This window comes from Homarus americanus, unplaced genomic scaffold, assembly GCF_018991925.1.
Source record: "Homarus americanus isolate GMGI-L3 unplaced genomic scaffold, GMGI_Hamer_2.0 scaffold53233, whole genome shotgun sequence".
Lineage (NCBI taxonomy): Eukaryota > Metazoa > Arthropoda > Malacostraca > Decapoda > Nephropidae > Homarus > Homarus americanus.
This window is the reverse complement of record NW_024751660.1, coordinates 3134765-3154218: the sequence shown is the minus strand read 5'-3', so window position 1 is coordinate 3154218 and position 19454 is coordinate 3134765. Positions and strand designations below refer to the sequence as shown.

Genomic DNA, 19454 nt, shown 5'->3' with positions numbered 1-19454 from the left:
AATCTCTCAAGTTTTCCCCCAGACGTCACAAATGTTGTAATCATGCCCTCTCAGACTACTAACTTGGCGTGGTTGCCCATATCTAGGCATTTTCAATCATCGAACAATCTCCAGCAGTCTGGTATAACTCGGGGACAAGACAGGGGACTACTCCAAACAGTGAAACACTTCGCTTCTGAGGAGCGTTATGAGGGTCGCTCTTCTTATAAGACCTACTGGCTTAGCTGCTTGATTTGCCTTCTCCTAATGGTCCGAGAAATTTAGCTCGTGGTCAGCATGCACACCCAGCCCCGGGTCTTTTTTACATGTGGTTTCATAATTTGCATCATTCCGTTGGGACATGATACGCCTCCTGACTGGAAATGCATCCTTTAGCATTTTGTCACTGTGCTGTTGAATCTTAACAGACATTCCTATGACCACTCATGTAGCTGACAAATATCGTCTTGTAGCTGTTCACAGTCAGTACGGTTCTTTTAATTTTCCTGAATAGTTTAGCGTTACCTGCAAACATGTCTGGAGGAGTGTAAATACTGTAGCATCTGACACCTTGTTTTTCCTTTTATCTTCTTCGCCACTATATATCATTTAGTTATAGCTCTAAGTTTTCTGATCCTGTGTATGCACTTATTTTTCTATCTGCTAAATTTTTTAGTTGTAAGTAAAATGTCCAAAACTATAGATAAATAAAAAAATTCTATCCCGTTGAGAGAGTGGAAAGTGTTACCATCGTCGCCATAACAACAACAGATAACACTTGACGCTTCTCTTCATTGCTGGTCCAAAAGTGCGTATTAAACGACACTTAAGTTGTTTAAATAATAGTTTACGAAATGGTTACAACAAAACTAGCTATTGTACGTATTTATTTTAATGAAATACTTAAATTTGTTTTCTTATCGGGGAAATAATAAGCATCCCGTGTTTATCGTTATGTTTTATCAGTCATAGTATTTATTCATAATTTTCCTGTCAGTGTAACTTAATTTACCGTAAGCCCCACATTTATAAGGCGTCTAAACCTCCTAGTGTCTGCAGAAAGTGTCCATATGCTGTGCAACATTCAACAGCCTTCACCTCGTATTGAAATTATTGTCCCTTTTCATCAGGTCTCTGAGATTATTAAGAGCTGTTTTTGTGGTAATACCTAAGAACAGTATACTATGTTAACCAGGAGCTAAAGATAAATGCTTCCTTACTATCTAATGTACAGTAATAGTTTGAAAATCATTGGTGAAATAGGCCTCCAGAACAAATGAAATAGCCAAACCAAAGCTGCTTTAGAATTAGTAGGTTACAACTTCGGTGGTCTTTGGTTCTTATGGTGTGCTTCATAGATAGTTTTTAAATTATTATTCTCTCAATACCAATTTTGCAATCTATCCATTAAAAATGAACTCACCGGTGAAGATCCTGTCAAAAAATATCATGAAATTAAATGGTAGAACGAAAATAAATCTTTACCTTAAAATTTGGTCTTATACAGTATGAGTATTTATGTGTCTTAATTTTCAGAAGCCATCATGAAGACATCTCGCTTCTTCATGTTGTTCTTGGCGCTGTGGGTGTGTACATCAGCTGAGGGTGATGTGGATTTTGTTGACACTGACTCTGATGAAGATACTGAGGTTGCTTTGAAGTGTGATGCTTGCAGAATAGTAGCCTCCAAGGTAAGTTTGTTTAATTAGTATTTGATATGACTTTCCTTTAGTTTTTCTTAGAGAATACAAAGTTCTTAGATATTCGTAAAAGTGAATTAATTAATGCCGAGAGCCAAATGTTTTTAGGCCCCAGATTTAAATACTGTACTGTACAGTACTTGGCCTGTAAAGCTGTTCACCTAAAATCTGAAATAACTTCAGTGATGACCCCAGAATCTGATCCCTTGCTTTTAATGTGTTTTTTACCTTAAAATTCTTTCACTTGGAAAATTTCAACTAGATCTTTTTCTTTGTTATTTTTCAGAACCTTTACATATGGTATTAATTTACAGTTTGTGGAAGCATTTGCTGATATCCAGGGAAATATCAATCCTACTGTGTCTCCTAAAGATGAAGAAATAATAGAAGCTGCAGAGGGTACTTGTGATGACACATGGGAAGGGTGAGTTTTAGACTGTGAAAATTATCCCATTAGAAAGGACTTACTCTATTGACATTTTTTTAAATCTATTTCCCTTAATCACCCAAGGTGGTTGGAATCAAGAGCAACAATTGCTTGTAAAAATTTATCCAGTGATTTTTTTTATTAATTATATCCTTTCAGCAGAATCAGTGCTTTTATTGAAATTTTTCCACTTCTCATTCATTTTCAGGCAAATAAAAGTGATGAGCAGCTTTTCCTTTTTTGTTTTGATCATGTTGAAACTTGAAAGAAAAATACTGTGATTCTGAGAGTCTAGAAGTCCATTTCTTCATTAGTAAAGACAGAGGTTATATTTGACCAAGTTAGTGATATCTGTAAACTCTGTACTGTATGTATAGTACTGTATATAGATGTGGGTGAGTCACATGTCTTACACCAAACACTCTCCCCTATAATTTCTTTCTTTATAATGCGACTTCATGATCAGCCCAACTCCCTGCGTCAGTCCTATCCCTTAAAAATGGGTCTGATAAGCCTAGGTTGTTCATGAAGACTGGGAGCTAACTGTGCATACACTTTCTGTTTTTCACTTGTCTGGCCTGGACATAGATTAGGAAAGTTGAATCAGTCCCTACAACCAGTTACAACACTTTAAGAGCACCTGTCTCTGGCTTCACTCATTTTAGGACAATTTAAGTGCATATGGCCTATTGTTTATGTACACTGGGATATTTCTGCTCTGGATTATGCCACTGGGTGTTGTGTAAAGTTAAAAGTTATTTCTTTTCATTTTAAAAGTGTTTATATTTACTAACAATATGGCTAGGTGGTAGTGGATGTGGTAAAGATACCTTCCTTTAGGTGACTTCCCCTGCACCAGACACCAGTTCAATCTTTGAATAAAGCCCCTTAGGGGGATCCTGCTTGAAGTGGCAGGATTATACAGGAGGGACCTCACTGACCTCCCAAGCTGCCTTCTGTGCTGAACAATTGCAGACCATCAGCAATCCTCTAACTGCACATGCACTGCAGGTAATACAAAGCTCCCTTTCTATCTTTCTTTAACCTTTCCCATCAGTTTCCATCACAAGGTATATTTTTTCTTACGACTTACACACAAGGTTTATATAGCTACTATCCCTTCCAAACAAAAAGAGCAAATCCATGGGAGCAGAAGCCCACAGACAAACCTCTGCAGTATTAACCTGTTGATAACGTGAAGAAGTTTGGAAAGTTACATGCAAGCAGCCAGGTCTATTGTGAGAAAGTTGGAAAGTTATTTACAATGGATGCCTCCCAGAAAGGTGGCAGTCTCATTTCAGTAGACTCCGTGATTCTGCCATTTCTTCAAGCTTAGATCACATGTGATAGTTGGGAGTCTTCCTCTCTGACAAAGAGCAAGTTCAAAATCTTTAATACTTCCATGGCGATCGATCACTTAAAATTTTTGATTGACCCTCAGATGATGTATTTTTGGGATTGTAAAAAAAAAAAAAAATATTTGATGGTTTGACTTCAGGCTATGTCAAACCACATACTCTGCCCCCCTCCCCCCCCAAAAATAAAATTCGCTACAAGACCATTGCTACAAGGTTATATTCAGGCGACAATTAGCACCATTTTTTTTTCATTCTGCTGGCTTATTTAAATAGTGTACTATGCTTATTGGCTGTAGTCACCATGATATGAACAACAAAGTACAGTATGAGAAGAAACCCACAATAGCAGATGTCTGCTAGTTAGGGTGTCTTCTCATACTATGCAAATGTCAGAGTATTTCAAGTCTAATATCTTTGTTATTGTGGTCTTGGTGAGGATACAAATACATCTCCCTTGATACTTTGGCTTAAATCATCTTTCAGGATACCACCCCAAATATTTTACTATTCTCCAGTAATGTCACACAGGGAGAATGTAAATACTGTACATCCTCCCGTGAGAAGTTGATACAAATTCATAAAAAATGGAAAGACTAGAAGGAAAGTATACTGTAGAGTATGATTAAAGTGCAAAACAAATGTTAAAACAAAATCTGGGGACAATGGTTGTCATAAGGTTCTCCCTCATTAAGGATGGTGGCTGTCACAGGAAGGGATTAACTAATCACTTGATTCCTGGTTTCTAATCATTTGATGGGTTGGTAACTAATTGTAAGGTTAGTTGTCATGAAAATCTAGAAGGGTAACAGGTAGATTTATGTGAATTTCATTGGCAGTCCTGTTTTTTTTTTCTCTCTCTCTCTTTTTATAGTTATGGTGTGACATTTATGGATGGGATGGAAAGGCTGTCAGGACCAGGAGCTGATGTAAAGTCAAGCGGAGTTGTTGAAAATGATTCCATCTGGTCCCAAGAGGTAAAATTGTTCACTACCACATAAGTGATTATATATATATATATATATATATATATATATATATACACATATATATATATATATATATATATATATATATATATATATATATATATATATATATATATATATATATATATATATATATATATATATATATATATATATATATATATATATATATATATATATATATATATATATATATATATATATATATATATATATATATATATATATATATATATATATATATATATATATATATATATATATATACATATATATATATATATATACATATATATACAGTATATATATAATATATATATATATATATATATATATATATATATATATATATATATATATATATATATATATATATATATATATATACGAAATATATATATATATATATATATATATATATATATATACAGTATATATTTTGCCCTGAAATTTGTTTGATGAACTGAATGATAAATAAACAAACAAGTTACTCTGTATACATGTCTCAGGTCAAACAAAATAAGCTGTCAATGCAATCTTCTACATCCATTATAATACAAAACTTACAGACCAAACTACCTATAAACCCTAATTAAATGAAGTAGAACCTAACCCTCAGCTCAACATATGCTTGAAATTACAACAGATTCTCATTATTAAACCTCATCATTGTGTTCATCTCTTCTAAAAGTTACAGGATGCCACAATAATTCACCATACCATAAATTCTAGCCTCATACAGCAACTCTCACAATCAGAAACTCATTATATACTACACAACACTTTTTCTCAAAATTACAAAACATGTCACGATGAACTTTTGGGTGGCTCTGATGGCTCTCTCTTTTCTGGGCAGGTGGAGTTCGTGGAGAATATTTGTGAAGATGGATTCATCTTCTTCTTACATCCTCAGTACTATACTTTTAAATATCATCTATTGGAATATTTTTCCATAATTCATTTGTAAAAAAGAATAGATTGTTATCCCTCAGGCCAAACATTATTTAATACGGTGCGTATATCATAAAGAGAATGGATATTTCCTAATTGACCTAAATGTGTGCCCCATATATGTGGATAAATGTGTCCCATCATTAAACCACATTTATATCCAAAGTACTATACAACATTAGGAGGATTAGGTAGGATTCCCATTTGTGATCAGAACAGTTTATAAAGTTTGGATACAACTATTATGTAAATTTTATATCTTATGATAAAAGTATTCTCTTAGCATACTATATTTTCATTTGTAGTGAATAAAGTACTGTACCTATAATAAAAGTAAGGAGTGTGTGCTTTGTTTCATTATAAAGTGCCCTTGAAAAATAAATCGGATAGTTTACAAGATACAGAAAATTTTTAGAGTGGTTGCATTTAAGTACGGTACTTCACTCTGGGGAATGCTTAGTACACTTCTCACTGAATGCTGTTGTAATGACTATCTCGGTCATATCATCATATATAAAGCTTTTAACTTGTAGATATTGAGGTGGCCATTTTGGGTCATCATTTTCTCCATCCTTATAGAATATTATTTCCATGCAGTTTTGTAGTACTGTATGAATATTTAGGCCAAGTTTGATATATGTATTTTGTAACCTTCTTTACCAGTTGTGGCCCCTGTTTAATCTACAAATTTGGGCAGGGGAATTCATCACCTTCATTGGATTTCTACTTTTGTTTAATTTTATCTTTTTATTTATTTTTTTTATTTTTCAGAGGTGATGGGACATTTGCAGCCTGTTCAACAGACAATTGGGGACCATGGCCAGGTGATGATTATGAAGATTATGATGATGCAGCTGAATTTGAGGACATCCATGATGAGTTTTGATAAGCTCATTCATAGTTTAAAGCAAGATAGTTATCAAATTTATTTTGGTAAATTTTTTAGATGAGTATTTTACCGATGTAATCTCCTCGAAATGATTACTTCAGTTTTTATGCACCAACGTAAAGAAGAATTTAGTTTAAGGAGACTGCCATCTAACAAGTACTGCACAGTAAGTCCTCGCTTAACGTCGAGGTTACGTTTCTGAAAATGCGACGTTATACGAAACAACATTAAGCGAATCAATTTTGCGCATAAGAAATAGATAAAATACGGGAGTTACGTTCCAGAGCCTACCTTTGCCCCGTGAAATACATTACATATACAGAAATTCATTGGCATTTTTATAGAAAATAGTATATATATATATATATGTATATACAGTACAGCTTCTCCCCGACTTACGACCTACGGCCACCCGCACTTACAACCTGCCTCAGTCTTACCGAAATTTTGTCAAATTACGTATTTTCGAGTCCCAACGTCAGTAATTGTGCTGTGTACCGACAACATTTTTGTTTGTAATTCACTTTGAAATGGCTGGCAAGCTTAAAAGTGAGTTTTGTGGTGCTGAGAAGAAAAAGAGACACCAATTTTAGATTTTGTGTATTATTTAAGCAATTTCGACTTACGACCTGGATTTGGGTCCTTAACCCTGTTGTAAGTCGGGGAGGAGATATATATATATATATCATGTAAATCCACAATGAAAACGTGGATAAGATAAATCTTGATAAAATCACACGGGAAAATGGAAACAACGGAGTACTCCGTTGTTTCCATTTTCCCGTGTGATTTTATCAAGATATATATATATATATATATATATATATATATACACACACTGATGGAGGGAGTGAGTGGAGGATGGCGGGAGAGGAGGGTGGCGAGTCACTGAGACTCGGCATGTGCTTCCTCCTCCCGCTCTGACTGGCGTTTCTTCTCCATTTTCATAGCAAGGCTAATGGTCTTATGTTGCTTCTTTACAACACTAGCATCAGTAGCACTTGACGGGTGCTTGGAAGCCATTTCGAATGGATAGAGTACATTATTAAGAGCAAAAACACTGAAGCACACATGAATGATGTTGGCACCTAACAGAGACTGGCTTGGCGTTGCTTGGGTACGCTGTGACGTTCCGCGAGTTAGAGGTACTGTAGTACGCCGAGAGAGGATGATGCGCAATAAAAAGTAGTCCGTGGCGACGCAAAAACAACATTATATTGATTCGTCGGGACATTGAACGAATTTTTGGTATCTAAAGATTAGCGACATTATACCGAAATGTTAAGCAGGGCGATGTTGTACGAGGACTTACTGTACAGTGATATATCTGTTAGCCGGAACAATTTGGTGCAGAGCACTTCTGAGAATGAGAGATTTCCTGGTAATGAGACAACTCTCTCAAAGCCGGGTAAAAAAAATCCCTCCTCCTCGGCCTAGAATTTTCCGGGTAACGGAAAAATATTTTCAGACGTTCCAGAAATTGCGCATTACATTATCTCTCAAACCCAGAATAAAAATCCCCTTCTCCTGAATTTTCTGAGTACCGGGACAATTTTTGTTTTCAGAATTTTCCAGAAAATGTGCCCCTCCGAAAGATCTTTCCCAAAGCCGGATTTTTCCAGAAAATTTCGGCTTTGGGAATAATTTTCCGAGAAAATTTCAATTCTGTCTACTGGAGAGTTCTGGGTTTGAGGGATTCCAGCTAATGGAGATATTACTACAGTACTGTGTTTTGTGTACAGTACTCTGTCAGATTATGAAGTTTGTAGAATAATTTGCCCGAGCTGCCAAATTGTGGAATTCGTGTAGATTAATTGGTGGCAAATTTTTTTACCTTGTCTCTTTATTTATCTCTCCAACTCACTAGTCCATATTTGATAAGATGGAATGGTGATGGTGTATCCAAATCTATCCCTGAGCTGAATTCGATACAAAATTTGATGTTAGTGTATTTTTACTAATAAGCAAAATTATTTTTCAATTACACTATGTATCTCATAGTATAAGGTTAAATAAACTCATATTATATTCTTAATCAGTACATTTACTTTATAATGTATGTTATGATTCAGACAATCTTCACAATTTTCATATTTTAGTTAAAGTGAGGTAGAGAAGTTAAATTTATTAAGAGTGCTGAATTACAGATTTAATTATGGGTAAAAGAAATACAGAACAAAATAGTGTCCACTAAGATGAAATGCTACTAATAATAGTTACACCATAAGTTAAATAGGTCCTTAGAGAATGAAGGCTTCTGGCCTGGTTGTCAAGGTCTTCATTTGTTTTTATAATACCAGTTGGTACTAAAGAAAACAACTATGCTTTTACAACTATCATTCAAAGTCAGAAATATACATGAAAGTGTATCATGAGCTGACCAATTCTTGCTCAATAGTTTGGAGATCTGTTCACCTGTTTACGTAAGCTGTTAACGTAAGTGTGAAGTTGTTCTGTCTGTCTGGTGTATGATTGAACTGTATCGTAGACCACAAGCTCCTGTATTACTGATTCGTTTATGTGTACTCAGGCCGAGTATATTCCATGTTAATCTTATTTGTTTCAATCATATCCCCACATATTCAGTTGCAAAGATTTCATTGAAGCATTCTAATAATAAATGCCACGATTCTCAAATTATTGAAGCAATATATACATGCAAGGTAATTTGTAATACTTCTTGTACAGCATTTACTAGTTGTTGAGACTGTAAACAGTTGAAACTACAAATTACTTAATTGTAATTAACATTCTAGTGTACAGTACCTGGACATTTGATACAATTAATTTATATAAGATTTGTTAAGAGAATATGTGCATAGTTGTTGTCTACATCTAATAAGCTATCCAGTCCAGTATAACCCAAGAATTATACTGTACTGGTTATATTGTTTCCGTCTGAGAGTGTGATGGTAAATTTTTCTTCCTCTGTGAGTCAGCCAGTAAACAACCCACACAGAGTTATGAGGACATCATCAACAATTATGAATAACAAATAATATATTGTTTTCATTGTTTCCACTATTCTGCATAAGGATTTGAATCTTCTGTTTTGTGTACAGTAGTCACTTAGGGTTTTGCTGTTAAAGGGTAGTGTGTGGTCACAAGCAGAGGTTTCCCCCACTCCTATTTACTGCAATATTTTTTTAAGTTATGCATCCTCATTTAATTAGACTTAACTTTTTGCACGTATTAAACATTCAGAAATAGTTTGGATTATTTAGTTTAATGCAGAAATACTAGAACAGTTTAATTGTAGGCATTAGTTATTTGGATCTGTTCTGCTTTCTGTGAGCCACAGAGTACAGTACTATATTATATTAAGGGTTAGATGGATATTTTTCCACAAAATGATATGAAAGTTTGTACATATAGATGCTTTAAATAGAATTTACATTTTTACTAACATTTTTAGACTGTGTTTTATTGTAGAGTAAAATATTGGTATTTGTAAATGTTCCCAGAGCCAAGAAAGAAATGTCAAATGTGTAAGGTAAACAGTTAATTTTACTGATAAAATATTGTCTAGTTTTAACTTTTTCATTCCTCCTATGTCAGATAAGTGTTAAAAAAGAGAACTAATACAGTATCCTGTACTGTACTGTACTCGTTACCCTAAGATATCTTGGTAGAGAGAGAATGTAGTATACTGTACAGGTATCCCTCGAAATACGAACATTCGAGATACAAAAGTTAGCTTACATAAATTTCCTAAATTTACACCACTATTTTGAGATACAAAAGCTTCCTCCGCTTATACAAATTTGGGTCCGGGCAAAAATTCAAATAATACGCGCTGGGAGTCAGCTTGCACAGCTATCTTGGGAAGAGATGTGAAGACGCATTTTCGCTCACTGATCATCCCCCCTCCCTCCCACATTCCCAGAAGCCCATATCTTTCCTTCCACCATTTGTTGTGTACAGGAAGTGATTTCTCTTTATCCATGCCATCTTTTCGTTATGGCATCTAAGCATTCTGCTAAATCTTTGGCTCCCCGTACTACACCAAGAAACCACAAAAGGCTGCGGCTCTCGAGACAAAGCTGGAGGTAATTAAGCGTCATGAATGTGGTGATGGTCCTACCAAGATTGGGAAAAATCTTGGTCTGGCTGCTTCAACTGTGACCACGATTTACAAGCACGCTGACCCGTCACCACCTTCAAACCACTTCCTGCATCTTCAACTTCCAGTCCCACTCCCCCTACCAGTAAATTTTCTTCTACTCCAGTATGTCCTCAATATATGTGAGTTCAACACATGCAAATTCACTCATATGCGAGGACCCCATGTCATCACCAAGTCTCATGTTTTATCGGCTACTCTTGGGTGGTGTGTGTGTGTGTGTGTGTCGCTTCCTGCCACATGCGCCCAGTCTCACATCAGTCCGTGTGGACTGCCACTCTATCACTTCTGTGGAGTCTTTTGTGATCTGGTGATTTGCAGCCATATTCACATTTTTCAAATAATATGGCTTCCAAGCATCCTGCATTATCTCCTAGTCCCTGTCCACCCATGAAGAGGAAGAGAACAGCCATAACACTGAAATTTAAGTTAGAAATATTGAATCGTTGTGAAAAGGGTGAGGGAGCATCTGTGTTTGGCAATTACTACAACTTGGGTGAGTCCACGATTCAAAATATTAAGAAGAATGCAGACAATATATGAGGTACTGTTCAGCACTCAACACCTCTTTTGCCCAAGGTAACAACAAAGGTGAGAAACCCAGAGATTGAAAAGAGGGAGAAAATGCTGTCAATGTACAGTTTCGTTCAAGATTCTTCGAACACTGCTGGAGACAGCTGGCAACTATAGTACATAGTATAATATAATACGAAACAACAAAGCCCAACCATTAAATTAAGCAACGGGGAAACTAAGTAATCAATCACCGATCACTTTTACATTTATTCATAATTTTTACTACGTACTATAGTAAACAAACGGCCTTGAGTTGCCAGCTGTCTCCAGCAGTGTTTGAAGAATCTTGAATGAGACTGTACATAGAGCATGAAAACAATAAGAAAAGCAGGCTTAACAACACTTCTTTTTTTTATTTATTTATTTTTTTAAACGGATTAGCCCACCCGGGCACAGGTCATCGACCCACAACGAGGCCTAGGGGGCGAAAAAATAAGAGTAAAAAGAAATTAAGAATAGAAAAGAAAAAATTACCGTATACTAATCCACACTATGAAGATACCTGTACCGAAAAACCAGCTTTTTGAAGTGAGACATTGTATGAATATAGAAACACAGAAGAAAGCAGAGCATTCCACAGTTCGGCTGTGTGAGGAAAGAAGGAGGTACTATAACGGGTTATTCTAGTGTGACCGATGAGTGTTACGAACCCACGGCTTTGCTGGCGGTGCACAGGATGCCAAATCCACCGAACATGAGCCGTTAAAGTACAGTAGAAAGTCGATTTAAAGCGATTCAATTTAAAATTATTGATTTAAACCGACACCCATAATTAAGGACAATGTATTAATTTAAAGCGAATCTTTCCTATTTTACGCGAGTCATTCTGGTGCATCATATGGAAATACACACTATTTTAAAATTTTTGTGTAATGTTTACCGCCAGACGCGTCTCTGGACACACTACAAGGCTGCCCGCCACCCTCCCACACCCTCACGCATCCTCAGTTCTTGCACTGACGCTCTACTGAACGGAGATATTGTGTGACACTATTTCCTTCTACCATGTGCATCAACCATTGCCACTATGTCCAAGAGGCCAGCTACTAAATCATTGACTAGCCCAAAGACCAAGAAATCAAGGCAAGCAATTACACTGGAATCAGAAAATCAAGGTGCTGGAAGCAAGGCAGTGAGGAAATGGTGCTTCAAGTGTGGGGTGCCAATTTGGACAGTGATGTGGATAATAAGCTAGTCAAGTTGGGCTCTGCATCTTCAGAGGATGAATTGCCAAACTAAAGTTCAGTGAAAATCTATTTAAGATAGCATAAAGTAATTAAAAAATAAGTTGAGAGGAAAGTGAGATTGCTTGGCGTGTCGGACGAGAGGCGGGTGGTGCGGGGCGCCAGCGTGACCACCCTCTCACATCAGCTGATGGCTAGTAAACAGACCATTTCGCATCCTGTAATTATAGCTGTGTTGAATGAGTGTTTGTTTTAGCATAATGCAACCAAAAACAATGTTTTGTTTATTCTAGGAGATGGGCGGAGGTGCATCTGGGTAGATTCAGTCTTTTTAGTATTTTGTGTTTCTCTCAAATACCAAACTAAATTATTCCAATGAAACAACACTTCGATTTAGTGCAAATTCGGTTTAAAGCAACCTCTCTTGGAACATATCTCATGTTATATTGACGTTCTACTGTACCTGTAAAAGAGATAAAGTGCAGCAACATTGCGGTGAAGAGAAATGCCTTCGATTTCACCCTATCTAACAGTTGGACAGAAGAAGAGCCACCCCAGATATGAAAGCAGTACTCCAAGTTAGGACGAATGAATCCCTTATATACTTGAAGCAACTGCTCATGAGTGAAGTACCTACGGCATCTGTACAGCATTCCCAGCTTTCGAGAGGCAGCTTTAGCAAAGTTGAGGATGTGTGGCTTCCATGACATATTAGAGGAAATGGTGAGGCCTAGCATATCTCTTTTAGAATTTGGCTGATTGATGCATCCTGAAATGTGCTTGGTGGGAGATCATCTAATTTGGAAAGTGTAATTGGTAAATACTGAGTATTATTATTATTAAATTTAACCAAGTTTCTACCTCTCCATTCGGAGATGCTGCACAGATCCGCATTGATAGATGTAATGATATCAGCTCTAGAAACAGATCTAATTAAAGAAATAGGGGGGAAGGGGAAAATGTGAAAAAGAGTGAAGAGTAGAATTATCAGCGAAAGAATGGATAGAATTAGTCGTAGTGTGATGTATATCATTGACAAAAGAAGGAAGAGAGTAGGAGAAAGAACAGAAACCTGTGGGACACCACTATCGGTAGAGAAAGAGCGAGAGATGCATCTCTCGACAACAACTGCCATGGATTGGTTCTCAAGGAAGCTAGAAACTAGAGAACAAAGTGGGGGAGAGAAACCATAAGATGGAAGTTTAGAAAGCAAAGACTTATGCCATACCCTGTCAAATGCTTTGGAGATGTCGAGGGCCATGACAAAAGTTTCCCCATAATCCCTGAGAGGATGACCAAAGATGGGTGCAGTAGGAGAGCAGATCCCCAGTAGATCTCACCTTGCGAAACCCATACTGGTGATCCAACAAAAGAGAATGGCGTTCAAGGTAACGGAGAAAATGAGAGTTCAAGATAGTTTCGAAAATCTTAGAGAGTGATGAAGTTAGGGCAATGTGGCGATAGTTACAGGGATTGGAATGGTCACCCTTCTTCAGGATGGGCTGAACCAAGGCATGCTTCCAAGAAGAAGAAATAATTTGGGTTTTGAGGGAAAGGCGAAAGAGGCGAACAAGCACGGGCCAGAACTTCAGCACACTCCCTCAGAACACGAGGGGTACAGTATTCCGTCCGGTCCATGCGCCTTAGTCACATCCAACCTGGATAACACACCAGCAACCCTACGAGTGGAGATTACAGTACAGTATAGGAAAGTGCATAGGTTCAGAAGGAGGAGTAGGAGGGATAGAGTTGGAATCGTCTAAGGTGGAGTTAAGAGGAGAATAAGGTACCAAAGAGGTTGGCTTTATCAGGGGGGGGGGGAGTTGGCTATAGAGTTATCAGGTCGGAAGCGAGGAGAAAAAGAGGGAGTGCAGAAATTATATTACAGATGTTTTTGGTTAAGGACCAGGAGGAATTACTAGAAGAAGAGTTAGTCAGGTCAGTGGGCTTTCTAAATCTAAAGGTTCTGAAATTGTACAAATGCTTGTGTCAAAAAAAAACGGTTCTGCCGACCCAGAACCCTTTATTGTCTTGATAAATTTATTAAGCGACATAACCTGCATAACCTAAAAGTTACTGGAGAAACAGCAAATGCGGATCATATGGCTGCAACCAAGTTTCCCGAGGAGATTCAAGCTCTCATAGCTGAGAAGGGGTTCAGCTCTAAGCAGGTGTTCAATGCTGATGAAACAGGTCTTCTTTGGAAGCGGATGCCATCAAGAACACACACCAGTAAAGAAGAGAAGGTTGCACCAGGCTTCAAGGCAGCAAAAGTCTCTCCTGAATATGGATCCCAATCCTGATGACCCTGCAGATGTCACTAACACCATCACCCACTATATAAAACCTCTTCCACCACCTCCATCATCTTGTCTACCTAAGCTGATGTATTTGCTTTTATTGGTAAGTACATTGTACTGTACTGTACTGTACCCTTGCTTTATCTATTATAAATAATATTGTATTGATTTGCTTTACAGTTTATTTGTCTTGAAATGGTGTTAAAAATGGGTCTGGAACATTTTAATTTTGGGTTATGGAACATCCCATTTTTTCCCATTTTACTAAGTATTCAATACAGTACATGTACAGGGTATACAAAATGCAATTTCGGGTTATGCGAGGGTTTTCAGGAATGCACTTTCTACGACATCAAGAAGGCTAACCATAAGTTGAGGGACTATGCATTGTTGTTAGATGTTGGTAAAGCTACTAAGAGTAAGAGGCCAAAAAACGTAACAAGCACATATACTGTATGTACGAAATTTGATGGTTTAAACAACATACAATGAGTCCATAATGATGATAAATGAACAAACACTCGAATCTGACTTACCAGAAATGATGTTGTGTGCTGAGTTAAAGGAATTATAGGTGATGTGGTGAGGTGAGGTGGTGAAATTGGAGTTACTGGTTGGGAGAAGGTGGGTCACTGCTGACTCCTGTCTCTCCCTGTGGACCATCATCATCCTTGAATAAGAATGCACAAAAAAGAGGTAAAGCTGAACATTGGCTGGAGATTCAAACAGACTGAAACTGTTGTTGTTGTGGGACCACAGCCGCCTTGTGGCTACCTGAGTATCCACATGAAATTTTGTATTACATTTTGGATTAAAAATTTCAGTTTTATTTATTAATTTTTAATTTACCCAAATTCAGTAACAGGTTTTTTTTTCGTACCCTGAATCTTTGGTAATACGTATACATAATTAAAAAATTCTGCAAGGGTGAAATTGTGTAACCAGGGATTCCATAACGCAGGGGATATCTTACTAAAACCCCCAGGCTCCGTTGTGGGTCATTTAACCTGTGCCCAGGTGGGCTAATTCCCGTAAAAAAAAAAAAAAAAATATATATATATATATATATACTGTATATATATATATATATATACAGGGCATCCTCGCTCAACGTCGGGGTTACGTTCCTGAAAATGTGACGTTATGCGAAACAACATTAAGCGGATCAATTTTCCCCATAATCGATAAAATATGGGAGTTATGTTCCCCAGCCTCCCTTTGCCCCATGAAAAAAGTTACATATACAGAAAATCATTGCCATTTCTATAGAAAATAGTATATAGAACTACAGTACTAAGTTTGTATTGGTACCCACCGATGGGCGGAGGTGGTAGAGTGTGGTGGGTAGTGGAGCGAAGGAGGAGGATGGTGGGAGCGGAGGAGGAGGGTGGGAGTGGAGGAGGGGGGGTGGGAGGAGAGGAAGAGGGTGGCGAGTCACAGGCTCTGCTGTTGCCTCCTCCTGCTGATTGGGGTTCCTCCCCCGCTGGTTGCTCCGTTGTTGTTTGCTCCTCCTCCGTTGATGTTCGCTCCTCCTCGGCTGCTGGCTGTCGTGAAGAAGCTCCTTCTGCTGTCCCGCGACAAAAAAATTAATCCAGTGTTGACTGCTTGGTGCTACTCATCTTCTCCTTATAGATCTCAGTGTAACAACCAAGACTGTCCTCAATGATGCTTTGAACCTTTGAGCTACTTTCTCTGTTTGGGTTATCATCTAGAAACATTTGCATTGCTTGCTGAAACATGTTCAACGATTCTGCCATCCTCTTAGAAGTTAGCGTTCATTGAGGTTCTTCTTCATCGTCGTCATCTTCAACGGGACTGTGTCCTGTTAATTGTTGCAGATCTTCGTTGGTGAGCTCTTCTGTATGGGATGCCAGGAGGTCCTCAATATCCTCTAATTCCAGCTCATCAAAGCCTGTCTGTCTAGCCAAGCTGGGGATATCCCTATTCACAGCTGGGACCAAGTCCGTGAATCCCATAAAACTGTTAACGCACTCGGGCCACAGTTTACCCCACACACCATTCAGGCAATTTTCTGAAACCTCTTCCCATGCCTTGCCAATGTTGTCAATTGCATGAAGAATGTTGAAGCCATATCAATATTCTCGGATCGTTGGTTTATTTTCTCCGTCTGTAGCCTTGAGCAGCTGGGCCATGGTACAGCGTAAATAAAACGCCTTGAATGTGGCGATGACTCCTTGGTCCATAAGGCTGCATCAGTGCTGTCGTGTTGGGAGGCAGGAATACAACTTTTACACTGTCATGCAAGTCTTCGAGATTGGGAGGATGAGCTGGAGCATTGTCAAGGATCATTAGAATTTTGAAGTTAAGGTTCTCCTTGGCACAGTATTCCTTCAGTGCAGGGATGGCACACACGTTTAACCAATGGCTAAATATGGCGCCAGTTATCCATACCTTTTTGTTTGCCTTGTACATGACAGGAAGGTGATCCTTAGAGTAACTTTTCAGGGCCCATGGGTTGGCAGCGCGAGAAATCAGCATAGGCTTCAGCTTGAAGTCACCGGCAGCGTTCGCGCCAAGCAGCAGCGTCAAGCGGTCATTTGCCGAGAGAGCGTAGCATGGCTAGATAAGAACGGATGATGCGCCGTAGAACGTAGCCCGTGACAACGCAAAATGACGTAGTATCGGATCACCGGGCTGTTAAGTGGGACGACGTTAAGCGAGGACTTACTGTACTGTATTAAGGAGAGCATCCGGCTGAAAATACGATAAAAATCTGAAAATTACGTAAATATTCAGAAAAATTCCTGAGGAAAGCCGTTGCCTATGGTTATCTGCCGACGTACAGTGACCCCTCGTTTAACGAACACCTCGGTTAACGTAATTTCGATTAACGAACTGCCTTCCATAAGGATCTTCAATTCGGTTAACGAAAAAAAATTCGGTTAACGAAGTTCTTACGAACCGACCTCAACATGTTTTCTCTTGCACTTACCAGGCAACCAGCTTTAGTATCAGTCCGCCAATACATTAATCGGTTCTAGGGCTTAAATTCCTTACTATTTTAGTAAATATCAAGAAGTTTATACTATTCAATAATTTTACAAGTTTAATATTCAATTTTTTAGTCATTTTAACAATTATTGAACATAACTGAAGGTAAAGTGACTAGTTTAATGTGCGGCATCCAGCCTCTCAACACAGCAAACAGGAGTTAGTCTCTCTCTGTTTTCAGTGGAGGTAACATCTTGCTTGAGACTCTCTTCAACTAAACGCTTTTTTTCTGTGTTTCCAGGCAAATTATTGGTCATTTTGAAATATATTTTACATATTGACAATATATAATGCAGTGCAGTGTTGATTTAAAGAAAATAATCTTGAATTACACCAAGAGAGCTAAAATTTTATGGGTGAAATGGCGCCATGGGGTGACTTCTCTTCCACCCCAATGCCTTCTCTTTTTCCTTCTCCTCCACCCCCATTCTAAATCCCATCATCATCATCATCATCCAGGAGCCTTCTACATACACACCTCAAAGTAAGTGAACTTTTCTACCATTTTTGTTGAATTTAGAAAATTTTCGGTGAGCTGGAACCATTTACCCAAAAACCCAATGAAACAATGGTTTCGGTTAACGAACTTTTCGGTTAACGAACGACCTTCTGGAACGGATTGAGTTCGTTAACGGAGGGGTCACTGTATTTTGATTTCATAATTCATAATATTTATGTCGCTATGCATGATTATTCTACTCCCCCTTCTGTTTACATAGCAAAAGCAGTATAAAAGTAATTGTAATAATATTTTGGGTGTAAAGTAATCCCAATTATTTGGTAAAAATCAGTATATGGCACCTTTCTCAACAAGCTAAGAGCAGAACCACAGTGACAGTTTGGTCTTATACACCACAGTTACACACAAAAGCAGCGAGGGAGAGGTTCGACTGTCTGTTGCTCATGCGCCATCCTATCGGCCTGTATCTCAGAACGAGTTTTTCTAACCTTCAAATCCCACAGGCTCAGCCATTTAGGAACCGAGTCTAATAAAACAAAAAACTAAGTACCCTGTAGTAGAATAAAATTTCACATCGCTAAACGTAGTAGAATAAAATTTCGCATAGCTAAACATAGATTTTCTTTATATTTGGTTTGGTTTATTATTTCCCAATTTTATTTTTATGAATATTTGGAGGAAAAAATGTTAAGTTAGGAAAAAAAATCATACACCCAAAATAAAAGCAATGATAAAAAATGTCTAAGATACGTTCAAGAGAAGTAACTTACCTATACTCCACTTGGATTTCAACGTAATTTAGCAAGATTATGGAGAAGTAGGATTTTGAAATTTTTTAAGAATATTAGAGAAAATCAAGTATCAGGAAGAACCGATTCAGGGGTATAGCAACAATGTATCTGGTGTCCTTAATTGCCGACAGGAAATTGATATAAATTGATCAATTATTAATAGATTTTTCGCTTCAGCCGGACGCTCCCCTTAACCATTACTCTGGAGTGTAGTGTGTCAGTCCAGGAACATCCAGGTCCTCAGTTACTAACAATAGACAGAGCCAAATAGTATAAAGAAACTTGCCTGTAATTTCACTGGGTTTAGAACCTGGTTCCACATCCCCTTGCTTGCAAAGCGAGTTTGTGGACCACCATAACCACAGGAAACAAAGTACTGTTGCAGCCATCCCCCTGGACTCCCCGCCCACCTGGTACGATGTCCTCCATAAACTTCCTGACCTCTCGTATGTCTATGGGAAAGGGTCGCGGAAAGGGGACGTGATTGCTGCCTGTATCATCATTGGGAATGACTTTGCTTGGGAGATTGGTTTCCCCGCATCCCCTGAGCAACGCCCTTGTGCATTATGCAGAAGACCCGACAGCCGCACCCTTATCCACTACCTCCCAAGATGTCCCCACACACACACACACACACACACAACGCTTCCGTGACGCCTGCTGGACCACCACTCCACTCCACGACGGAGACACGATGATCCTCCCCATACTGGCCAGA

At 38.1% G+C, this 19454-nt stretch overlaps 1 protein-coding gene across 1 annotated transcript; it reads left to right on the top strand.

Annotated features, from left to right (window-relative positions):
* The first annotated feature begins 759 nt into the window (after positions 1-759).
* On the top strand, positions 760-6287 carry LOC121854728 (marginal zone B- and B1-cell-specific protein-like). Its single transcript, XM_042349466.1, has 6 exons — positions 760-857; positions 1516-1670; positions 1994-2103; positions 4336-4438; positions 5307-5362; positions 6173-6287. Exons 2-6 carry the CDS (start codon positions 1524-1526, stop codon positions 6285-6287), a joined length of 531 nt encoding a protein of 176 aa, XP_042205400.1. The 5' UTR covers positions 760-857; positions 1516-1523.
* The last annotated feature ends 13167 nt before the right edge of the window (positions 6288-19454 follow it).